Genomic DNA, 21,365 nt, shown 5'->3' with positions numbered 1-21,365 from the left:
AGGAACTAGCACATTGGTACCCAAAGGAATTAGGCTTATATATCTGAATGACGAGGCTCGGCTATGGCAACAGATTCTGAGCAACTATGTGATGCCGAGTACTCATAAGACGGAGGTGCCAGCTGCCATGATTACCCTCATCTGGTGTGTGATGACGGGTAAGGACCTTTATCTACCTCGCTTCATCCGGCATTACATGGCCAGGGTCCATATTAGAGGCACCCTCTCTTTTCCTTACCTGATTACTCAGTTGGGTCGCTAAGCTGAGGTCCCTTGGGAGGCTGTTGATGAAAGGCCCCCGCAGGAGAGTGCCGAAAGATCATCCCGCACAGTCGAAAGTTCCTGGCTTTCGGCTACTGCCCTCCATTTCTCACTGACACTACTGAGGCAGCCACAACTTCAGCTATCCCTTCTGCCTCCACTGGCCCAGCACCACCCACTGCGCCTCCACCTGCTCCTGAGCCCGTCTACCGTTTGGTGCACCGCCTCTTTGACCGCCTAGATCAGATGGAGCGCCATCACCAGCAGCAGTTTGAGCGATCTGACCGTCACACCAAGCGACTTTTTGAGAGGTCTGAGCGTCGCCACAAGCGACGCTATGAGCACCTCAAGCTGATGATCCGCTCTGGTGGTGACATTCCCTCCGAGCGCGACACGACCTCCGACACATCTGAGGAGGAGGTGAGTGATCACGAGGAGGAGCCACCTACCCAGGCTGAGCAGAGAGGTCCCGGCCACACTGCACCACATCATGAGGAGCACCACCAGCTACAGACTACAGATCTGGAGGTTTCTCTACGGACAGAGCCCCCTCTGCCTCAGACCACTCCTCCGATCCTCTCAGCGACTGTAGACCCTCAGCCTACCATCGAGACACCAACAGCCCATCCTTCCGGAGATGACACTTCGTCACACCATGCTTGAGTGCGCATTGAGGACGATGCTATTATTTAAGTGTGGCGAGGCTGCCATCTCTGGCATCTATTTATTTTGGTGAATCACTACAAACTCTCTTCTTATTTTATCCATTTTCTGTATTTTTGCATATTTTTCTCTTTTTGCTTTCTTATTGTACTTTTTGCATTATGCACTTTGAGCTATATGTATAAATCTTGGATATTTTAGCTTGATTTGCACCTTAGTTTACTAGTTATTTATTAAGTGGATTAATTAGTATAGTTTACCCTTTTAGCATATGATAGTTTAGCTTAGATTGAAAAGAAATAGGAAGTAAGCTAGAGACTTTAACAGAATAAAAACAATCCACACCTTATATATATAGCATTACATGTTAGTTAGTTAACAACATTTCATCAAGGAGGAACACTAAAACTTTAAAGCCATCCAATATATTTTACATTGAGAATAATGGGAACTCTTAATTTCTACTTGCATGACATACTTAAGTGATATATGATTTTTAAGTTAGAGAACACACAGCCTGTGAGTTTTGAGTTTAATTGTATGGTTACATTTAAACCATAATATTTCATTCCTGTGTGTTCCGCGCTTCTTATTTATTCTGGTGTTCTTTACTTTGTTTTAATCTATATGTCCAATTATAGAATATAGATACATACCAAGAAAGTGATTGAGGCCATTGTTTGATTCTAGCTCACCATTCCCAAATTAGCCTACCTTCTACATCACCCTTGTTAGCCCCCTTTGAGCCTTTAAATCCCTTCTGTTTTACAACCACATTACTAGCCTTAAGCAAAAAAACAAAATAAAAATCTCAAGTTGAATCCGTGGTTAGCTTAAGATAGAAATTGTGTATAATTTAAGTGTGGGAAATTTTACGGGAAAATCGGATGATAGAAAAAGTAGGAAATTAAATTAAACAAGTTATGTAAAAATTTGGGAAGCATGCTCATGTGAAATCAAAATAATTAAATTACCATGTGTATTATTTCAATAAGGGGATAAAAAATAAATAAAATAAAATAATAATAATAATAATAATAATAATAATTAATTTCCCCAAATGCAAAAAGCAATGCACATGGGATAAAAATAAATAAAAATTAAAATATGAGCATGTAATATAAAAAGTGAAAAAAATATGGGAAAATAGGTAAAGAAGCTTTGCTCTACAAAATATGTATGTTAGGTGAGATCTTAGACTACTCAAGGATTCACTTAATTAGCTCACTTAGCCTTATACATATACCCTTACCTTTACCTTGGCCCCATTACAACCATAATTAAAGACCTCATGATTTTTGTATGCCTATATTTTATGATTGTTGATTGGTTAGATGAAGAACAAAGTTATCGGAAGTAAGAATAAAAAGAAGAATAGAGTGATTAACCCAATAAACACTGAGTGACTAGAGAATAAACACAAAATCAAGTGAGGGTTCAATGGCTCATCACCATATATCTCTACTTCTATTGTTATTTGCCTTGCAAGTTTGAAAAATATATTATTTACCCATCTCAATTGTAAAAATGTTTTAATATTATCTAAGGTTGGCTATGCGTATATGATTCCTTGAGAATGTGAATTAACTTAACTACATGTAAAGCTTTATATATAGGAATGATAACTAGATTTGCATGACTCATTTAGGTAGTTGCATCTAGGATAGATTGCATTGCATGAGATCCCACCATTTCACCTTCACTCTTTTCTCTTGGATTTAGCATGAGGACATGCTATTGTTTAAGTGTGGGGAGGTTAATAAACCCATATTTTATGACATATTTTGTGCTGAATTTAAGTGATTTATTCAATCCTTCACCCACTTATGCATGTGAAATTGCATGGTTTTACCTTCCCTTCTTATTATGTGATGTATGTGAAAAACATGTTTCCTAGGCTTTAAAAATATTAATTTTAATTACCGTGTATTGCCATTCGATGCCATGATTTGTGTGTTAAGTATTTTCAGATCTTTTAAGGCAGGAATGATTTAAAGGATGGAAAGGAGACATACAAAAATGGAAGGAAAGCATAAAATGGAGTTTTTGAAGAAACTGGCAGTGACGCGTCCGCATGAACGACGCGGACGCGTGATTTGCACAAAAAGGGATCGACGCGAGCGCATGGATGAGGCGAACGCGTGACCCGCAAAATACAACTGATACGGGCGCATGACTGACGCAACCGCGTGGAAGAGCAACACTCCAGATGACGCGACCGTGTGACCCACGCAGACGCGTGATGTGCGCGATCTGCAGAATTTGCAGAAGTTGTCCTCAGTGATTTTCGGGCCTTTTTGGCCCAGATCCAAACCCAGAGAACACAGATTGAAGGATTATAAATGGAAGGATCCACCCATTCATAAAGGAGGAGAGAAATACACACTTTTGAGGATTTTAGATGTAGTTTTTAGTGAGAGAGGTTCCCTCCTCTCTCTTAGGATTAGGATTAGGATTTTTAGAACTTAGGAATACTTTTATCTCATCTTTATCAGGTTCAATATCTTTTTTATTTTGACTTCTCTTAATTGTTGATTATTGATATTGCTTATTTGACTTGTGACTCTTCATGTTTGGATTGATTTTATTTTATTAATGCAATTGAGGTATTTCAGACTTATATATTATTGATGCTTGGGCTCTATCCAAATTATTTTCATTCAAGTAGATTTTATTTCCTTTTGGCTTTGGTTGATTAATTGGTAACTCTTGAGTTGTCAAACTCAACAGTGGTTGAAATTGGCATATTCTAATTGATCTAGATCGCTGTAAAGCTAGTATTCCCACAGGGATTGACTAGGACTTGAGGATCAAACTAATTAGTCCACTTGACTTTCCTCTGCTTTAGTAAAGGTTAACTAAGTGGGAGAAAAATCCAATTCTCATCACAATTGATAAGGACAACTGGATAGGACTTCCAGTTTTCATACATTGCCAAAAGTTTCTATTAGATATTAATTTATTAATTCTTGCAATCTATTTCTCTTGCTTAAAACCTTTTCAACCCCAAAAACACGGTTTTCCATAACCAATAATAAATCATACTTCCCTGCAATTCCTTGAGAAGATGACCCGAGGTTTGAATACTTCGGTTTATAAATTTATTGGGTTTTGTTACTTGTGACAACCAAAATGTTTGTACGAAAGGATTTTCTATTGGTTTAGAATCTATACTCACAACGTGATTATATTTTTGTAAAATTCTTTACTAGCAAAAATCCTAACGTCACACCCAATTATCATTCCAGATGGATATCTTTTCATCATTTCCAATTCTTCAAATGACATTAGTGCTGAATTGGTTCCAAATCCTTGAAATACCTTTCCAACCATTCAAACTACTAGCTTTAGAAAGGACCTTAGGAATCGGCTAATTCGCACACCCATATTTTCCTTTCATAACTCTGACCCATAGGGACTGATTATCCTGAATAAGACCCCAAGCTAATTTCATGAGGAATAAAGCATCAGTTTCTTTCGCCTTTCGAATACCTAGTCCTTCCATATTCTTTAACTTACAAATAGTATCCCACTTTATTAAATGGATCTTTTTGTTTGCTTCAGTTTCTCCCGAAAGAAAGTATCTACAAATCTTGTCAATTTGATTACAAACTTTCTTCAAAATCTTCATTGTTTGCATCACATAGCTTGGGATAGATGCCAAGACTGACTGGATGAGGGTGCATCTTCCTGCAAATGAGAGTGTTTTCATATTTTAGTTGGAAACTTTAGCCTTCATTTTGTCAATGATGAATTGAAAATGTTGCTTGTTGCACTTCTCATGAATGAGGAAAACACCAAGGTACTTTCCTAAGTTGCAAGTTAGGTTGATGCCCAAGTGTTGACTGAGTTCCTGCTTGATGGTGTGATTTACGTTCTTTGAGAAGAAAACACAAGATTTCTGAAGATTCACCCTTTGGCCAGAGCTATCACAAAAAACCTTAAGTGTTTCCCTTATGACCTCCACTTGATCCTTACTAGCTTGTGCAAATAAGACTAAATCATCTGCAAATTAAAAGATGAGAGAGTTTAGGCCCATTTCTAGATAGCATAATAGGTTTTCACTTCTTATCATTAACTCGAGAATTAATAAGGTGAGAAAGTCTCTCAATACAAAGTACAAAAAGATAAGGTGAGAGGGAATCTCCTTGTCTAATGTCTCTGGAGGGACGAAACTCTTCTGATGGAGACCCCTTCCAAATAAGATTCATAGTTGGCGTAGTTATGCAATGTTCAATAACACTAATCAAGCTCTCTAGTAGATGTGTCTCTGGTGCACGAAATTGTGATCTCTTATAATGGCATTCAACTTGGTGTGCACATTTACTAACTCAGCACTTTCTTCACAACCTCGCACAACTAACCAGCAAGTGCACTGGGTCATCCAAGTAATAAACCTTACGTGAGTAAGGGTCGATCCCACGGAGATTGTTGGTATGAAGCAAGCTATGGTCATCTTGTAGATCTCAGTTAGGCGGATAATAATTGGTTATGGAGTTTTCGAATAATAATAATAAATAATCAGAAAATAAAGATAGAAATACTTAGGTAAATCATTGATGGGAATGTCAGACAGGCGTATGAAGATGCTGTGCTCCTTCTGAATCTCTGTTTTTCTACTGCCTTCATCCAATCTTTCTTACTCCTTTCCATGGCAAGTTGTATGTAAGGCATCACCGATGTCAATGGCTACATCCCATCCTCTCAGTGAAAAAGGTCCAAATGCTCTGTCACGGCACGACTAATCATCTGTCAGTTCTCAATCATGTCGAAATAGAATCCCTTGATTCTTTTGCGTTTGTCATCACGCCCAACAATCGCGAGTTTGAAGTTCGTCACAGTCATTCAATCCCGGAATCCTACTCGGAATACCACAGACAAGGTTTAGACTTTCCGGATTCTCATGAATGCCGCCATCAATTCTAGCTTATACCACGAAGACTCTGATCTCACGGAATGGAAGGCTCGGTTGTCAGGCGAGGGCAACCATGCGTCGTGCATCAGGAATCCAAGAGATACACACTCTAGCTTTCACTTGTAGAACGGAAGTGGTTGTCAGGCACGCATTCATAGGGACGGATGATGATGAGTGTCACGGATCATCACATCCATCAGATTGAAGTTCGAGTAGTATCATAGAACAGAAATAAGATTGAATTTGAATAAAAGATAGTAGTAATTGCATTAAAACTCGAGGTACAGCAGAGGTCCACACCCTTAATCTATGGTGTGTAGAAACTCCACCGTTGAAAATACATAAGTGATGAAGGTTCAGGCATGGCCGAATGGCCAGCCCCCAAAACGTGATCAATAGTCTCCTAAGATGAATAATGGAATAAAACCGAGACCAAAGATGTAACGTGGTCAAAAGACACTGAATACAATAGTAAAATGTCTTATTTATACTAGACTAGATACTAGGGTTTACAGAAGTAAGTAATTGATGCAGAAATCCACTTTCGGGGCCCACTTGGTGTGTGCTTGGGCTGAGCTTGAGCTTTACACGTGCAGAGGCTTCTTTTGGAGTTGAACGCCAAGTTGTAACGTGTTTTTGGCATTCAACTCTGGTTCGTGATGTGTTTCTGGTGTTTGACTCCAGAATGCAGCATGGAACTGGCGTTAAGCACCATTTGGAGTTCTGTAGCTCCAAAAAATCCATTTCGAGTGTAGGGAGGTCAGAATCCAACAGCATCAGCAGTCCTTTGTCAGCCTTTTATCAGAGTTTTGCTCAAGTCCCTCAATTTCAACCAGAAAATACCTGAAATCACAGAAAAACACACAAACTCATAGTAAAGTCCAGAAATATGAATTTAGCATAAAAACTAATGAAAACATCCCTAAAAGTAGCTAGATTATACTTAAAACTATCTAAAAACAATGCCAAAAAGCGTATAAATTATCCGCTCATCAGTCTCCCTGAGGGTATGTAAGATGAAATCCCAATTGAGCCCATCATATGTCTTCTCCAAGTCAATCTTGATCGCCATAAGGCCTTTTTCGCAGTTCTTTGTCCTCATAGAATGAATCACTTCTTGAGATACCAAAATATTATCTGTACTAACCCTTTTTAGAACAAAATTAGCTTTGTTATTAACAATAAGAAAAGACATATGTGGTTTTAGCCTTTCTACAACAATCTTAGAAATAATCTTATAGACAACATTACAGAGACTAATAGGTCTAAATTAAGTAAAATTCTCAGGAGCAGAAACTTTAGGAATAATAGGGATAAAAGTCTGGTTAACATTCACGATATTCCTAGGTTCCTGAAAGATATACTGAACCCAAGTAACCAAAGAGTCCTTGATAGTGTCCCAAGAGAATTGGAAGGATTTAGCTGGAATTCCATCTCTCCTTGAGACTTTCCACCTTCCCATATTGAAAACAGCCTTCTTAACTTTCTCTTATGAGATGTCCTTCTTTATTTCCTTGATATCATCATCCATAAGCCTAGGAAAGAAATCTGTCAAGGGAAAAGGAAAACAAATCTGATAAGAAGAATATAAATTTTTAAAGAAGCATACTCCCATATTCTTAAGCGGAACAGGATCCTCAATCCAAGAGCCATGGCTGTCCATAAGAGACGTGACTCAGTTCCTTCTTCTGTGTCCATTAGCTTTCTGATGGAAATATCTAGTGTTTTTATCCCCTAAACTAGATAGTATTACACCTAGACATTTGTTGCCAATAGCTTTCTTCTTGGATGAAAATGACTTCATGATCCTTCCAAAGATCTTTCTGAAGTTTATCCAAGAAGGGGTTTTGACCAAAGGATAACTGATAAACCACTATTTTATGATTTATATTATGCTCAATTGAGTGGTTTCTATCAAGTCTTTGCTCACTTATTCATATAAATTGCATGGTTTTACAATTTCATCCTTATTCCTTAATATATGTGAAAATATGTTTCCTAGACCATAAAATTATTAATTTTAATTATCCTTTATTACCATTCGATGCCATGATCCGTGTGTTGAGTATTTTCAGGCTCTATAGGGTAGGAATGACTTAGAGAATAGGAAGGAAACACGCAAAAGTGGAAGGAACGCGCGAAAATGAACGCATGGACGACGCGGACGCATGCCTAGCGCAAATCACGAGCGACGCATACACATGACATGAAAAACTTCCAAATGACACGCACGCGTGACCCACGCGCACGCGTGACGGACGCCACGTGCAGAAAGTTGCAGAATTCGCACCTAGCAATTTCTGGTCCCTTTTTCGGCCCAAATCCCAAGCCCAGAAAACACAGATTAGAGGCTATAGAGTGGGGAAATGCATCCATTCATGAGGGAGAACATTCATTATTACAATTTTAGGTTTTAGATGTAGTTTTCTAGAGAGAGAGGCTCTCTCCTCTCTCTTAGGTTTTAGGATTTAGGATTTCTTTTAGTTTTAGGTTCATTCCAGGTTCAATGTTCCTTTACTTTAATTTCTCTTCTACTTTTATTTATTCTATTATTTTAGTTTGTTAATATTGGTTTACGAACTCCATGTTAGGATTGATTTTCTTATTTAATGCACATTGATGTATTTCAGATTTAAGATTGCTTTCTTCAAATTCATGTTATTGATGCTTCCAATTTAATTTAGATTTTTCCTCCCTTTGCTTTGGTTGAGTAATTGGTGACACTTGAGTTATCAAACTCAGCTGTTGATTAAAAATTGGAATTTGCTGATTGATTTAGATCCCTCTAAAGCTAGTCTTTTCATAGGAATTGACTAGGACTTGAGGAATCAAATTGATTAGTCCACTTGACTTTCCTTTATTTAGTAAGGGTTAACTAAGTGGGAGCAATAAACAATTCTCATCACACCTGATAAGGATAACTAGGATGGGATTTCCAGTTCTTATACCTTGCAAGGGTGTTCATGATAATTAATTTACTTTATTGTTAATTTATTTCCTTGTTCCCTATTTCAAAAACCCAAAAATATACCCTTTTTCCATAACCAATAATAAATCATACTTCCTTGCAATTCCTTGAGAGCCGACCCGAGGTTTCAATACTTCGGTTATAAATTTTATTGGGTTTACTTTAGTGACAAACAAGTTATTTGTACAAAAGGATTTTTGTTGGTTTAGAAGCTATACTTTCAACGAGAATTTATTTGTAAAATTCTTTACTGGCAAGAATTCGTTCGTCAATAACTTCTTATTAATGCCATCCATATGAAGAAGGATACGGTTCTTCTTTTGGATGATATGATTGAAGACTTCTTTATTCCAAAACTTTGCTTTCTCCGTAAACAAAGCTATGTTAAGGATAAGGTCTCCTTTTTTATCCCAACTACTGTCTACTAGCTCCTTGTAATTATCATGGAGAATCTGTAACGACCCAACTTCTAGCACGTCATGACCAATGCTAGCCGCTAGCCGCTACTACACAGCTTTTCCTAAAGACTCTAGACCTTATATTAAATATATACATATGAGCCTGTAGCGCTAATCGAGATCGTGTGTGAGATATATAGATATAAGGAAATAGATAATAGTTAAATAGATAATATATACATGAAGCATAGAAAATACAGAAAACATAGTAATATCATGCATATATGCCCGAAGGCTCATTTAGTACATAATAATTCACACCGGGTTACGTCGTTACTTATTCATGAAAATATTTACAGACTCCATATTTATACTAACAGGCCTCGACTCACAAGAGTCACCCTAGTCTGGAACCTATTCTAACTTGTTTATATAGGTATTTACAAAAGCACCTAGCCCTCTAAAAGTCTATACAAAGCAAGGGCAAAGACAACTACTACTACTGCTACTATTATAACTACTGTTGGTCATCAATCTCTGGTAGCTGAAGAAACACAGAAGTACTGTGTGGAAGTAAGAGAAGTCGCTCTGACCCTTCGGTAATGCTATTGATGCTCGCTAGTCCCAAGGCTGGAAACTCAAAGAAGATCTCGCCAGTTTGCATCTGCAGAATGGGGAAGTAAGGGGTGAGAACCTAAGGTTCCCAGTAGGGTACTACACAGGAATCCTATGAGGTTCCGCAACCTAAGTCTAAGACTTCGCGCAGTTAGGTCGGTAAGTCACACAAACAAGTACAAGCACAAGTATATGGTAGAATAGTAAACAAACATAAAGTACAGGAAGCAGAGACAAAATACAATCACAGGTACAAGTAAGCAACCACAAACATAGATAATGCAGCAACCAAGTATGATGCATGTCTAGTCCTATACAGGGCATGAGCTCATGCGTTGGTTGACTACCCGCAACTCGACGTTACCTAGCAACTAGTCCTAGATATGGTTTCCCAATTGCGTCCGTCCGTGTATACGTGTCGATATGGTTAAGCATATCACCAGTCCGTGAGAACAGGAAATTGTCGCAAAGTTTGACGCCATAATATATGCACAAAGGGGAAACACAGTTTTAGCAATCATTGGGTAAATACCCCCCTCCAAACAACCTCTAGCACCTTGGGATTTACAGTTCTTTTTCTGTGGCACATCTCAATAAACTTTATCTCTAAGGGACTTTTCTGCTCTTCTTTTTAAATAAAATTTGTGTCCAATCCTTTCTTAAAATATCTTAGCCTTGTCACACTTTACCATTATGTTCTTGAAATTTTTGTACATTTCCAATTTTACTCTTTTTGTACATAACTTCGTTTTTCTAGTTTTCATTAGGCTTTTATTGACACTTTCACCACTAGTGTACTTCACCATTTTACCCTCATATTTTTTTTAAAAGACCTTCTTTTCCTTCATTAAATTAATTAGTAATTTTTAATTTTGATTTTATGCCTAAAATTACTAATATGTCCCTAAGTACTCTAGTTTATCGTTTAACCTGATTTAGCATCAAAATGTTACCGGATTAATCCTAATATTTTTCTATGACCAAATTATACATAATACTTTTAATTAATGTCAATTTTACCCTTAGGAACCTAAAAGATCATTTCACCTTTTATTAATTTATTTACTTATTCTAGTTACCACTTTTTACCATTTTACTTCTAACTTTTACTAAAGCTTTTATTTAGACCTGAAAATTTATTATAATTAAAATTTTGACTCAACAAATTTATATAATTACTATCTTATCCCTAATGATACTAAGTTCAAAATTTTATTTATTTTTCATTTAAATTATATGTTAACTCTCTTTTTACCCAAAAATGACCATAACACCCTTTTTACTTTTACACCTTTGTCCCATAGGATTAAAAATAAGTTTTATAACCTCTTTTTAACCCTTATACACATGAATTTCATGATCATTTAGTGGCTAAATTTTCAGGGATGCAATTTTTCATTTTTATCTACTGTTAGTGACTTTTAAGGCTTGAAACTTAAATCCCAAGGGCTCTATTAATTTTTTACAGTCACATACATTTTCCAAAAGTAAATAGCTTCATATATCACTCAAATAATATTCCAAAAATAGAGAAGTATCACTGAATTTTCAAAATTAAGAATCAAGCACAAAATCACCACAAAGTGACTTATATAAATACTGAAAACAAGCACAAATATACTCTAACTAATTCTAATCCTTATCTATTATGTAATTCAATTAGTAAACCTTTTTCACACTAGAAAACGTGCATACAAGGGCAGAAACACAGCTGGTGGTGGTGAGTTTCATTTTTGGGTCTAAAGTGTCGCAAAACGTCAAAATTTAACCACGGTGAGCTCAAAACTCCTTAACTCCTTAAGCATGCTCCATGGGTGCTTCAAGAGGAGATCTCTATATATAGAGAAGAGTAAGAATTCATCATGGTTACTATTTATTTTTAAAAGAAAAATAAAAGGAGAAAGAACAAGAGTTTACCTAGCCGAATTCGGCATAAAGCAAAGATTGGCAGAAACGGACAAGAGTTTGTGCTTGTATGGTTTGAGTCCTTGAAGAACACTTGAAGAATAGTGTATGAATGGTGAGATAACAGGCTGAAAAAATGTAGGTAGTATGTGCAAAATTTTTTCTCTTTCTCTCTGAAGAATTTGGTCAAAAGACTGTAAAAATGTGTAAAGTGTTTTGTGAATTTTGTGGCAAATGCTTCCTTAAATAAAAAAATCAAAGTCTTAGTGAATTTATGATGGTAAAAGGGGCTGAAATTTTTGTGGTCAAGGGCTGAGCTTCAATTAATAAGGGGCGTGAAAACGAGGAAAGCGTTTACGTGTCGAGCTTATCCACGGTTAACCACAGTTAGTTACTTGAGGTTAAAAGCACAGCAAAGAGGGGTGAAAGGTTGAGATAGTCTCGTCCCAGAGGCTAAAAAGGAGATACAAGTTACTTGGATGCCAAGTAAGAAGATTTGCGGTCTCTAGGAGTCGTTTGCGGAATACTAATCAGAAATTCGGTTCGGGTAACTTTTACTGTGTTATAAAATAATTAATGGCTAATATCTATTCTTAAAGGAGTAAATCATGAATGGATGGCTAATACAAATTTTGAGGCACATTTAGTTAGGTAAAAATTATTTTGACCACTGATTCCGAAGTTTTCATTTACTAGAGTTTTTCTCGACGCACGCAAAACCGTCACTAAAAGTGAATTCCCGTCTCAAAAATTCTCTAGTAAGGAAAATAAACCAATGGGAAGCTAATATTTATTATTTACTAGTTAAACTTGATTTAGAGGGATTAATTATCCTCATAAAGTCAATTTTGACCATATTGATTGTCTTTTTCTTAATTTTTTTCTTTTTTTACCATTGAGCTAGCCTCACTATTTCTTATTAGGTCGTGGTTCAAAATTTTGTAAAGTAAATTTAAAATAGCCGAAAAATTCTATTTACTGAAAATCGGGTTCTTACAAAATCCAAGGAGCTAAGAACCTAAAAGGCTTCACTCCTCCATAATTGTTGTTCTGATTAAAGTCCAAAAGGAGAGGGAGATGATCCAATTTGAGTTCTAGAAGATGTTTAACACCTGCATTAGAAAAAGCATTAACAAGTTTTACATTGCAAATAAATCTATCAAGTCTGTTTTTTGTTTACCCTGCTGCCAAGTAAAGGGTGGCCTGGTAAAACCCAAACCGCTGACACCACACTTAAGGATACAAGAATAAAATATGTTACTATCTTGAGAGAGATTTGTACTTCCTCCCGTATTGTTAGCCGATAAGATGAAGTTAAAATCTCCACTTAAGCACCATGCTCCTAATATGTTAGGAGCTAATCTTTTCAGAGACTCTCGTAAAGTCCTTCTGTTTGCTGGTTGTGGGCTTCCATAGACAGCAGTGAGCTGGTGCGGAATTTATAACCACAAACTAACAAGCAAGTGCACCGGGTCATACCAAGTAATACCTCAGGTGACTGAGGGTCGATCCCACGAGGATTGATGGATCAAACAACAATAATTGAGTGATTAGCTTAGTCAGACAAACAGAAAATGGTTTTGAAGATTCAACATCATTAACAATAAATTCAGAATATTAGAAAGACAGGCAAGTAAATAAGTTGGGAAAAACAATATGAAGAAGGCAGTTAAGGCTTCAGAGTTATCTATTTTTCAGATTGACTTTTCTTATTGACTTATTTTAATCATGCAAGATTTAATTCATGGCAAACTATATGTGACTAGACCCTAATTCCTTAGACCGTTCTAGTCTCCTCTAACTTTCATCAACTGCCAATTTCTTGGTCAATTAATTCCAGTTAGGGGGTGAAGTTTAATTCTAGTTATTATGCCACAAAAATCCTAATTACCCAAATATAAGAGGATTATATGTCACATATCCCGTTAAGTCCAGATAAATAGAAATTTAGGAGAATATGTTTTCAAGCTGTTGTTCAAGTAATGAGCTTTTCCAAGTTATACATGAACTTAATTAGAAAGAAGGTCATACTTCCATTCCACCCAATTTCATAAGATAAAGAACGAAAATAATTCTTGAATTATAAATCAAAATATGAATTAAAATAGAAAAATAATAGTATTAATCCATACAATAGACAGAGCTCCTAACCTTAACAGTGGAGGTTTAGTTGCTCATGGTTCAGAGAGAGAATAAGGATTCAGGTAAACTGTAAAGTGCAGAATGAAAATTGGCATAGAATCTTATCATCTTTTATATCTTAATCCTAATTAATTTAAACTCTAATTTCTAAAATTAAAATAATATCTTTTCCTATTTTAAAATTTAAATTTAAATCAGAATTAATTAAATAATCTGCGCCTTGTAACGTGGGGACCACTTGGCTTCACTGGATCCGCGCCTAACTTGGCAAAGAGCTGCACCTTACTTGAGTGCCAAAATGGGGCCCAGAAATTGCCCCCTGCGTTTTCTGTGTTTTCTGCACGTGACGCATATCACGCGTACGCATCAGGTACGTGCACGCGTCGCTGTATAAATCTCCAAATCACGCGCACGCGTCAGGTACGCGCACGTGTCGCTCCTCGCTGGTCATCTCCTTTAATTCTTGTGCTCCAAATCCAGCCAAATGCTACCTAAAATAAGTAGAATTGCACAAGACTCATAGTGGCTAAAAGATAATTAATTCTTGATTAAACTCAACAATTTAAATGCAAATTCACTAGGAAAAGATAGGAAAGATGCTCACGCATCACAACACCAAACTTGAATTGTTGCTTGTCCTCAAGCAACCAAAATAAGTGCATGATTAAGATGTGAATTTGCATGAGAGTGAGAGTTTAGTCATGCTCAAGTCTATTCTTAAAATGGGGTTTATTCATTGTAATTTTGAACAGTTTTGGCATCTCACTCTCCTTTGAATTAGCGGAACGTCAGTGTCTTTTGAAATTAGAATCCGGATCATATTATGAATTCTTTGATCTTTATACTCCAGTTTAATCCTTGAACACAGCAAAATTTACTTTAATTTATTTTTCTTTGGTGCTTTGCACCTTGAGCCTAGCCGTGACTTTAAATATTTTATCTCAAGGGTTACTTGACACAGAAACACCTCAAGCACTTAACTGGGAAACTCTCTTTAAGTTCTGATTTTTCTTTCAGTTACTCCCAGACAGTGGTGCTCAAAGCCTTTGGCATACTCTTGTTAAATGCATTTCATCTTGACTCTTAGTGTTCTGTCTCAAGGATTACTTGACACAATCACACCACAAGCATATGACTAGGGAAACAACTCTTTGAGCTTTTAATCATGTCTGACCTCCCTAGTCATTGATGCTCAGAGCCTTGGACCCTACTTTTTTTTTTGCTGTTTCTTTTGCTTCAAGGATTAAATTTTTGTTTATTTCAGAGAAGTCATAATAATTCTCTAAATTCTTGTTCCATATTCATCAACATCCTTTGATTCAAATTCAAATATGCACTGTTCATGTCATGCATTCAAAATCACAAATAATACCACCACATTTAAGTAAATAAGACTACTCTTAAATATAAACTCAATTTCTCATGCAATACATCACTTCTTTTTCTTTTGAATTCAAGCTCAGTGAGCAATACATGAGACAAAAATTTTTTCTTTTTTTCTTTTTTAACTAAAAACAGTAAAGATCATGCAAGCAATCAAAGCAACAGAAAATAGAAGACAACAAAATAAGAATGGAAGAGAAATAGAATGAAAGGAACTCAACCACCTCAGTTATCCTAGTGGCCGTCTCATTTTTCAGGTTGTGCTCCTCCGTGAAAATGATTCGCCTCCCTTTGGTGCCATTAAAATAAACAGAAAATCTGTAAGTGAAGCGACAACACCAAACTTAAAGGTTTGCTTGTCCTCAAGCAAAGAAGAACTGAAAATAGAGAGGGACATAAAAACAATTAGTATGATAAAATACGTATAAAAGGATAAAAGAACAAGAGAGAATTAGGATTTGGGAGGGAGAGAGAATGAAAACAGGGCGGCGCGCTGGGTGAGTGTGCGGCGCAATCGACGCGTATGCGCACAGCATGCATACGCGTGTGGTGCACGAAATTGCAATCACACTTTTGCAACTCCGCACAACTAACCAGCAAGTGTACTGGGTCGTCCAAGTAATACCTTGCGTGAGCAAGGGTCGATCCCACAGAGATTGTCGGCTTGAAGCAAGCTATGGTTATCTTGTAAATCTTAGTTAGGATATCAGAAATTATCAGGATTGATTGTGAAAAGCAAAAGAACATGAAATGATTACTTGTTTTGCAGTAATGGAGAATAGGTTGAGGTTTGGAGATGCTCCATCTTCTGAATCTCTGCTTTCCTACTGTCTTCTTCTTCAAACACGCAAGTCTCCTTCCATGGCAAGCTATATGTAGGGTTTCACCGTTGTCAATGGCTACCTCCCATCCTCTCAGTGAAAGCGATTGCATATGCTCTGTCACAGCATAGCGGAATTCATCTGTCGGTTCTCAATCAGGCCGGAATAGAATCCAGTGATTCTTTTGCGTCTGTCACTAACGCCCCGCCTTCAGGAGTTTGAAGCATGTCACAGTCATTCAATCATTAAATCCTACTCAGAATACCACAGACAAGGTTTAGACCTTCCGGATTCTCTTGAATGCCGCCATCAATTCTAGCTTATACCACGAAGATTTCGGTTAAAGAATCCAAGAGATAACTACTTAATCTAAGGTAGAACGGAGGTGGTTGTCAGGCACACGTTCATGGTTGAGAATGATGATGATTGTCACGGATCATCACATTCATCCGGATTAAGAACAAGTATTATCTTAGAATGGAAGCAAGCATGATTGAATGAGAAACAGTAGTAATTGCATTAATCCATCAAGACACAGCAAAGCTCCTCACCCCCAACCATGGGGTTTAGAGACTCATGCTGTGAAAGCTACACAAAGAAAGGTGTAAAGTGTCATGAGGTCATAAGGTGCTGATACAATGTCAAAAGATCCTATTAATAGTAAACTAGTAGCCTAGGGTGTACAGAAATGAGTAAATGACGTAAAAATCCACTTCTGGGTCCACTTGGTGTGTGCTTGGGCTGAGCAATGAAGCATTTTCGTGTAGAGACCTTTTCTGGAGTTAAACGCCAGCTTTCATGCCAGTTTGGGCGTTTAACTCCAAGTTTTATGCCAGTTCCGGCGTTTAACGCTGGAATTTCTGAGGCTGATTTGCCACGCCGGTTTGGGCCATCAAATCTTGGGCAAAGTATGGACTATCATATATTGCTGGAAAGTCCAGGATGTCTACTTTCCAATGCCGTTGAGAGCGCGCTAATTGGGCTTCTGTAGCTCCAGAAAATCCGCTTCGAGTGCAGGGAGGTCAGAATCCAACAGCATCTGCAGTCCTTTTTGGTCTCGGAATCAGATTTTTGCTCAGGACCCTCAATTTCAGCCAGAAAATACCTGAAATCACAGAAAAACACACAAACTCATAGTAAAGTCCAGAAAAGTGAATTTTAACTAAAAACTAATAAAAATATACTAAAAACTAACTAGATTATACTAAAAACATACTAAAAACAATGCCAAAAAGCATACAAATTATCCGCTCATCACAACACCAAACTTAAATTGTTGCTTGTCCCCAAGCAACTGAAAATCAAAATAGGATAAAAAGAAGAGAATATACTATAGACTCCAAAATATCAAGGAAACATAGTTCCAATTAGATGAGCGGGACTAGTAGCTTTTTGCCTCCGAACAGTTTTGGCATCTCACTCTATCCTTTGAGGTTTAGAATGATTGGCATCTATAAGAACTCAGAACTCAGATAGTGTTATTGATTCTCTTAGTTGAGCATAATGATTCTTGAACATAGCTAGTGTATGAGTCTTGGCTGTGGCCCAAAGCACTCTGTCTTCCAGTATTACCACCGGATACATACATGCCACAGACACATAATTGGGTGAACCCTTTCAGATTGTGACTTAGCTTTGCTAGAGTCCCCAATTAGAGGTGTCCAGGGTTCTTAAGCACACTCTTGTTGCCTTGGATCACAACTTTATTTCTTTCTTTTTCTTTTTCTTTTCTTCTTCTCTTTTTTTTTTGAATTTTTTTTTGTATCCACTGCTTTTTCTTGCTTCAAGAATCAATCTGATGATTTTTTCAGATCCTCAATAACAGTTCTCTTTTTCCTCATTCTTTCAAGAGCCAACAATTTTTTAACATTCTTAAAACAACAAATTCAAGAGACATATGCACTGTTCAAGCATTCATTCAGAAAGCAAAAAGTATTGTCACCACATCAAACTAATTCAACTAGTTTCAATGATAATTTTCGAAATCCTGTACTTCTTGTTCTTTTGTGATTAAAGCATTTTTCATTTAAGAGAGGTGATGGATTCATAGGATATTCATATCTTTAAGGCATAAAATTTCAATTTTATTAATTATGAATTAAAACAAGACTAAAAAATAGATATAAAATGAGACTAGAAAAACGAAAAATAAAAACAAAACAAAGGAAAAAAAAACGCAAACATAGGCTCCTAATGATAGAGGTTTTCACAGAGTTAGGACTCAACAACCTTGATTTTGAGAAGTGGATGCTCCCTCAGCTTGAGAGGAGAACTTTTGGCGTTTCAATTCTTGGAGTTCACGCCTCTGCTTCTCTTGTTCCTTCAGCAATTTGCAGAGCATGCAGTTCTAATTCTGCTGTTCTTCCTTCAGTTGCTCCATAGTCTCTTGCAACTTGGTGATAGATGCTTCTAGGCTGGTCCAGTAGTCAATTCTTGGGAATTCAGGGAGGAATTCCTGCGCCCTCCTCTTGATAGAGTTGTCTTGCACTTGTCCTTCCATTGACTTCTTGGTGATTGGGTGTTCAATGGGTATGAACTCATCTACTCCCATCTTCACCCCAGCCTCTTTACAGAGCAAGGAGATCAAGCTTGGGTAAGCCAATTTGGCTTCAGTGGAATTCTTATTTGCAATTGTGTAGATCTCACAAGCAATCACATGATGGACCTCCACTTCTTTTCCAAGCATAATGCAATGAATCATCACTGCTCTCTTGATGGTGACCTCAGAACGGTTGCTAGTGGGCAATATGGAACGCCCAATAAAGTCTAGCCAACCTCTTGCAATTGGCTTGAGGTCTCCCCTCTTGAGTTGGTTTGGGACACCCTTTGAATTGGTTATCCACTTAGTCCCAGGGAGGCATATGTCCTCTAGAACTTGATCCAACCCTTTATCTACTCTCACCATCCTCCTATTGAAGGAATCAGGATCATCTTGCAGTTGAGGTAATTTGAAGATTTCTCTTATTTTGTCTAGATGGAAGTACATAACTTTCCCTCTGACCATGGTTCTGTAGGTATGGTAGGCAGTTCCAGTCATTCTTTGCTTATCTGTTAGCCACAGATTAGAATAGAATTCGTGAACCATGTTCCTTCCAACCTTTATTTCAGGATTGGTCATAACTTCCCATCCTCTGTTTCGAATTTGCTCTTGGATCTCCGGATATTCATCTTCTTTCAGATCAAATTTAACTTCCGGGATCACTGACCTCAGACCCATTATTTTGTGATAATGGTCTTCATGTTCTTTGGTTAAGAACTTCTCTTGATTCCAAAGATTCTTTGGATTAGTCTCTTTCTTTCCTCTTAAATTGGTTTGTTTTCCCTTAGGAGCCATGATCTTGATGAATCTTGGCTTAGTGATCACGGAAAAGCACACCAAACTTAGAGGTTTGCTTGTCCTCAAGCAAAAAGAAAAGAAAGAAGAGAAGAGAGAGAGGAAGAGGAAATTCGAATGGTGTGGTGGGAGGAGAGGGCCAAACGTATATTTATAAGGTGGGGAGGGGAGTTTTTTCGAAAAACAAGGAGAGATTTGAAGGAGATTTGAGAAGATGCGGAAAGGAATTGAGAGAAGGGTGATTTTTTTTGAACAAAATTTGGGAATGATTTGAGAGATTTGAAGAGTGATTTTAGATATTTGAAAATTTGAAAGTGAATAATGAGAGATTGAAATGTATTTTTGTAGAAAAATATGGGTGAGAAAAGGAAAGTTTGAAAAAATCTGATTTGAAAACAAAATTGTGGTCCCCCCACCTTTCTGGCGTTAAACGCCCAGAATGGCACTCATTCTGGCGTTTAACGCCCAATTGGCACCCCTTTTGGGCGTTTAACGCCCAGCCAGGTGCCCTGGCTGGCGTTAAACGCCAGAAAACCTTTATCACTGGGCGTTTTTCTGAACGCCCAGGATGCTGCACACCTGGCGTTAAACGCCCAGAATGGTGCCCATTCTGGCGTTTAACGCCCAAAATGGCACCATTCCTGGCGTTAAACGCCCAGAATGGTACCCATTCTGGCGTTTAACGCCCAAAATGCCCCTTACTGGCGTTTTTTCGCCAGTAAGCTCATTTTCTCTGCTTTTTGAGCTGAATCCTTCTGTAACTCTGTGAATTCCTTCATTTTTGATATTTGCCTCTGTAAGAACTAATCATATAACCTCCTAATGACTGGGTTGCCTCCCAGCAAGCGCTTCTTTACTGTCTTTAGCTGGACTTTCACTGAGAATCACTCAAGACTTAGTTTTGAGCATTCCTGCTCAAAATTCCCTTCAAGATAATGTTTGATTCTCTGTCCATTAACAATGAACTTTTTGTCAGAATCAATATCCTGAAGCTCAACATATCCATATGGTGACACTCCTGTAATCACATACGGACCCCTCCAACGGGATTTGAGTTTTCCTGGAAACAGTCTGAGCCTAGAGTTGAAGAGCAGAACTTTTTGTCCTGGCTCAAAGACTCTGGTTGACAACTTCTTGTCATGCCATTTCTTTGCCTTTTCCTTATAAATTTTTGCATTTTCAAAGGCATTGAGTCTGAACTCCTCTAGCTCATTTAACTGGAGCAATCTTTTTTCACCAGCTAACTGTGCATCCATGTTTAGGAATCTGGTTGCCCAGTAGGCTTTATGTTCCAGTTCCACAGGCAAATGACAGGCCTTCCCATACACCAGTTGGTATGGGGAGGTTCCTATAGGAGTCTTGAATGCTGTTCTGTATGCCCACAGAGCATCATCCAAGCTCTTTGCCCAATCCTTTCTTCGGGCTATCACAGTCCGTTCTAGGATTCTTTTTAGTTCTCTGTTAGAGACTTCAGCTTGCCCATTTGTCTGTGGATGGTACGGAGTTGCCACTTTGTGGCTAATTCCATATCTAACCATAGCAGAGTATAGCTGTTTGTTGCAGAAATGAGTGCCTCCGTCACTGATTAATACTCTGGGAACACCAAATCTGCTGAAGATGTTTTTCTGGAGGAATTTCAGCACGGTCTTGGTATCATTAGTGGGTGTAGCAATTGCTTCTACCCACTTAGATACATAGTCCACTGCCACCAGAATGTAAGTGTTTGAGTATGATGGTGGGAATGGTCCCATGAAGTCAATTCCCCATACATCAAACAATTCTATCTCTAATATCCCTTGTTGAGGCATGGCATATCCATGAGGCAAGTTGCCAGCTCTTTGGCAACTGTCACAGTTACGCACAAACTCTCGGGAATCTTTATAGAGAGTAGGCCAGTAGAAGCCACATTGGAGGACTTTAGTGGCTGTTCGCTCACTTCCAAAATGTCCTCCATACTGTG

At 37.7% G+C, this 21,365-nt stretch overlaps 1 protein-coding gene across 1 annotated transcript in view; it reads right to left on the bottom strand.

Annotated features, from left to right (window-relative positions):
• Positions 1-21,156, bottom strand: part of LOC112789647 (uncharacterized) — a 175,123-nt gene extending 153,967 nt beyond the window's left edge. Inside the window, exon 1 of the mRNA XM_025831623.2 lies at positions 20,881-21,156. Coding sequence (XP_025687408.2) covers positions 20,881-21,156 — 276 coding nt within the window. The remainder of the gene's footprint in view (positions 1-20,880) is intronic.
• Between the last annotated feature and the right edge of the window lie 209 nt (positions 21,157-21,365).

This window comes from Arachis hypogaea, chromosome 3, assembly GCF_003086295.3.
Source record: "Arachis hypogaea cultivar Tifrunner chromosome 3, arahy.Tifrunner.gnm2.J5K5, whole genome shotgun sequence".
Classification (NCBI taxonomy): Eukaryota; Viridiplantae; Streptophyta; class Magnoliopsida; order Fabales; family Fabaceae; genus Arachis; species Arachis hypogaea.
The sequence above is the reverse complement of the archived record's forward strand: the minus strand, read 5'-3'. Positions and strand labels throughout refer to the sequence as shown.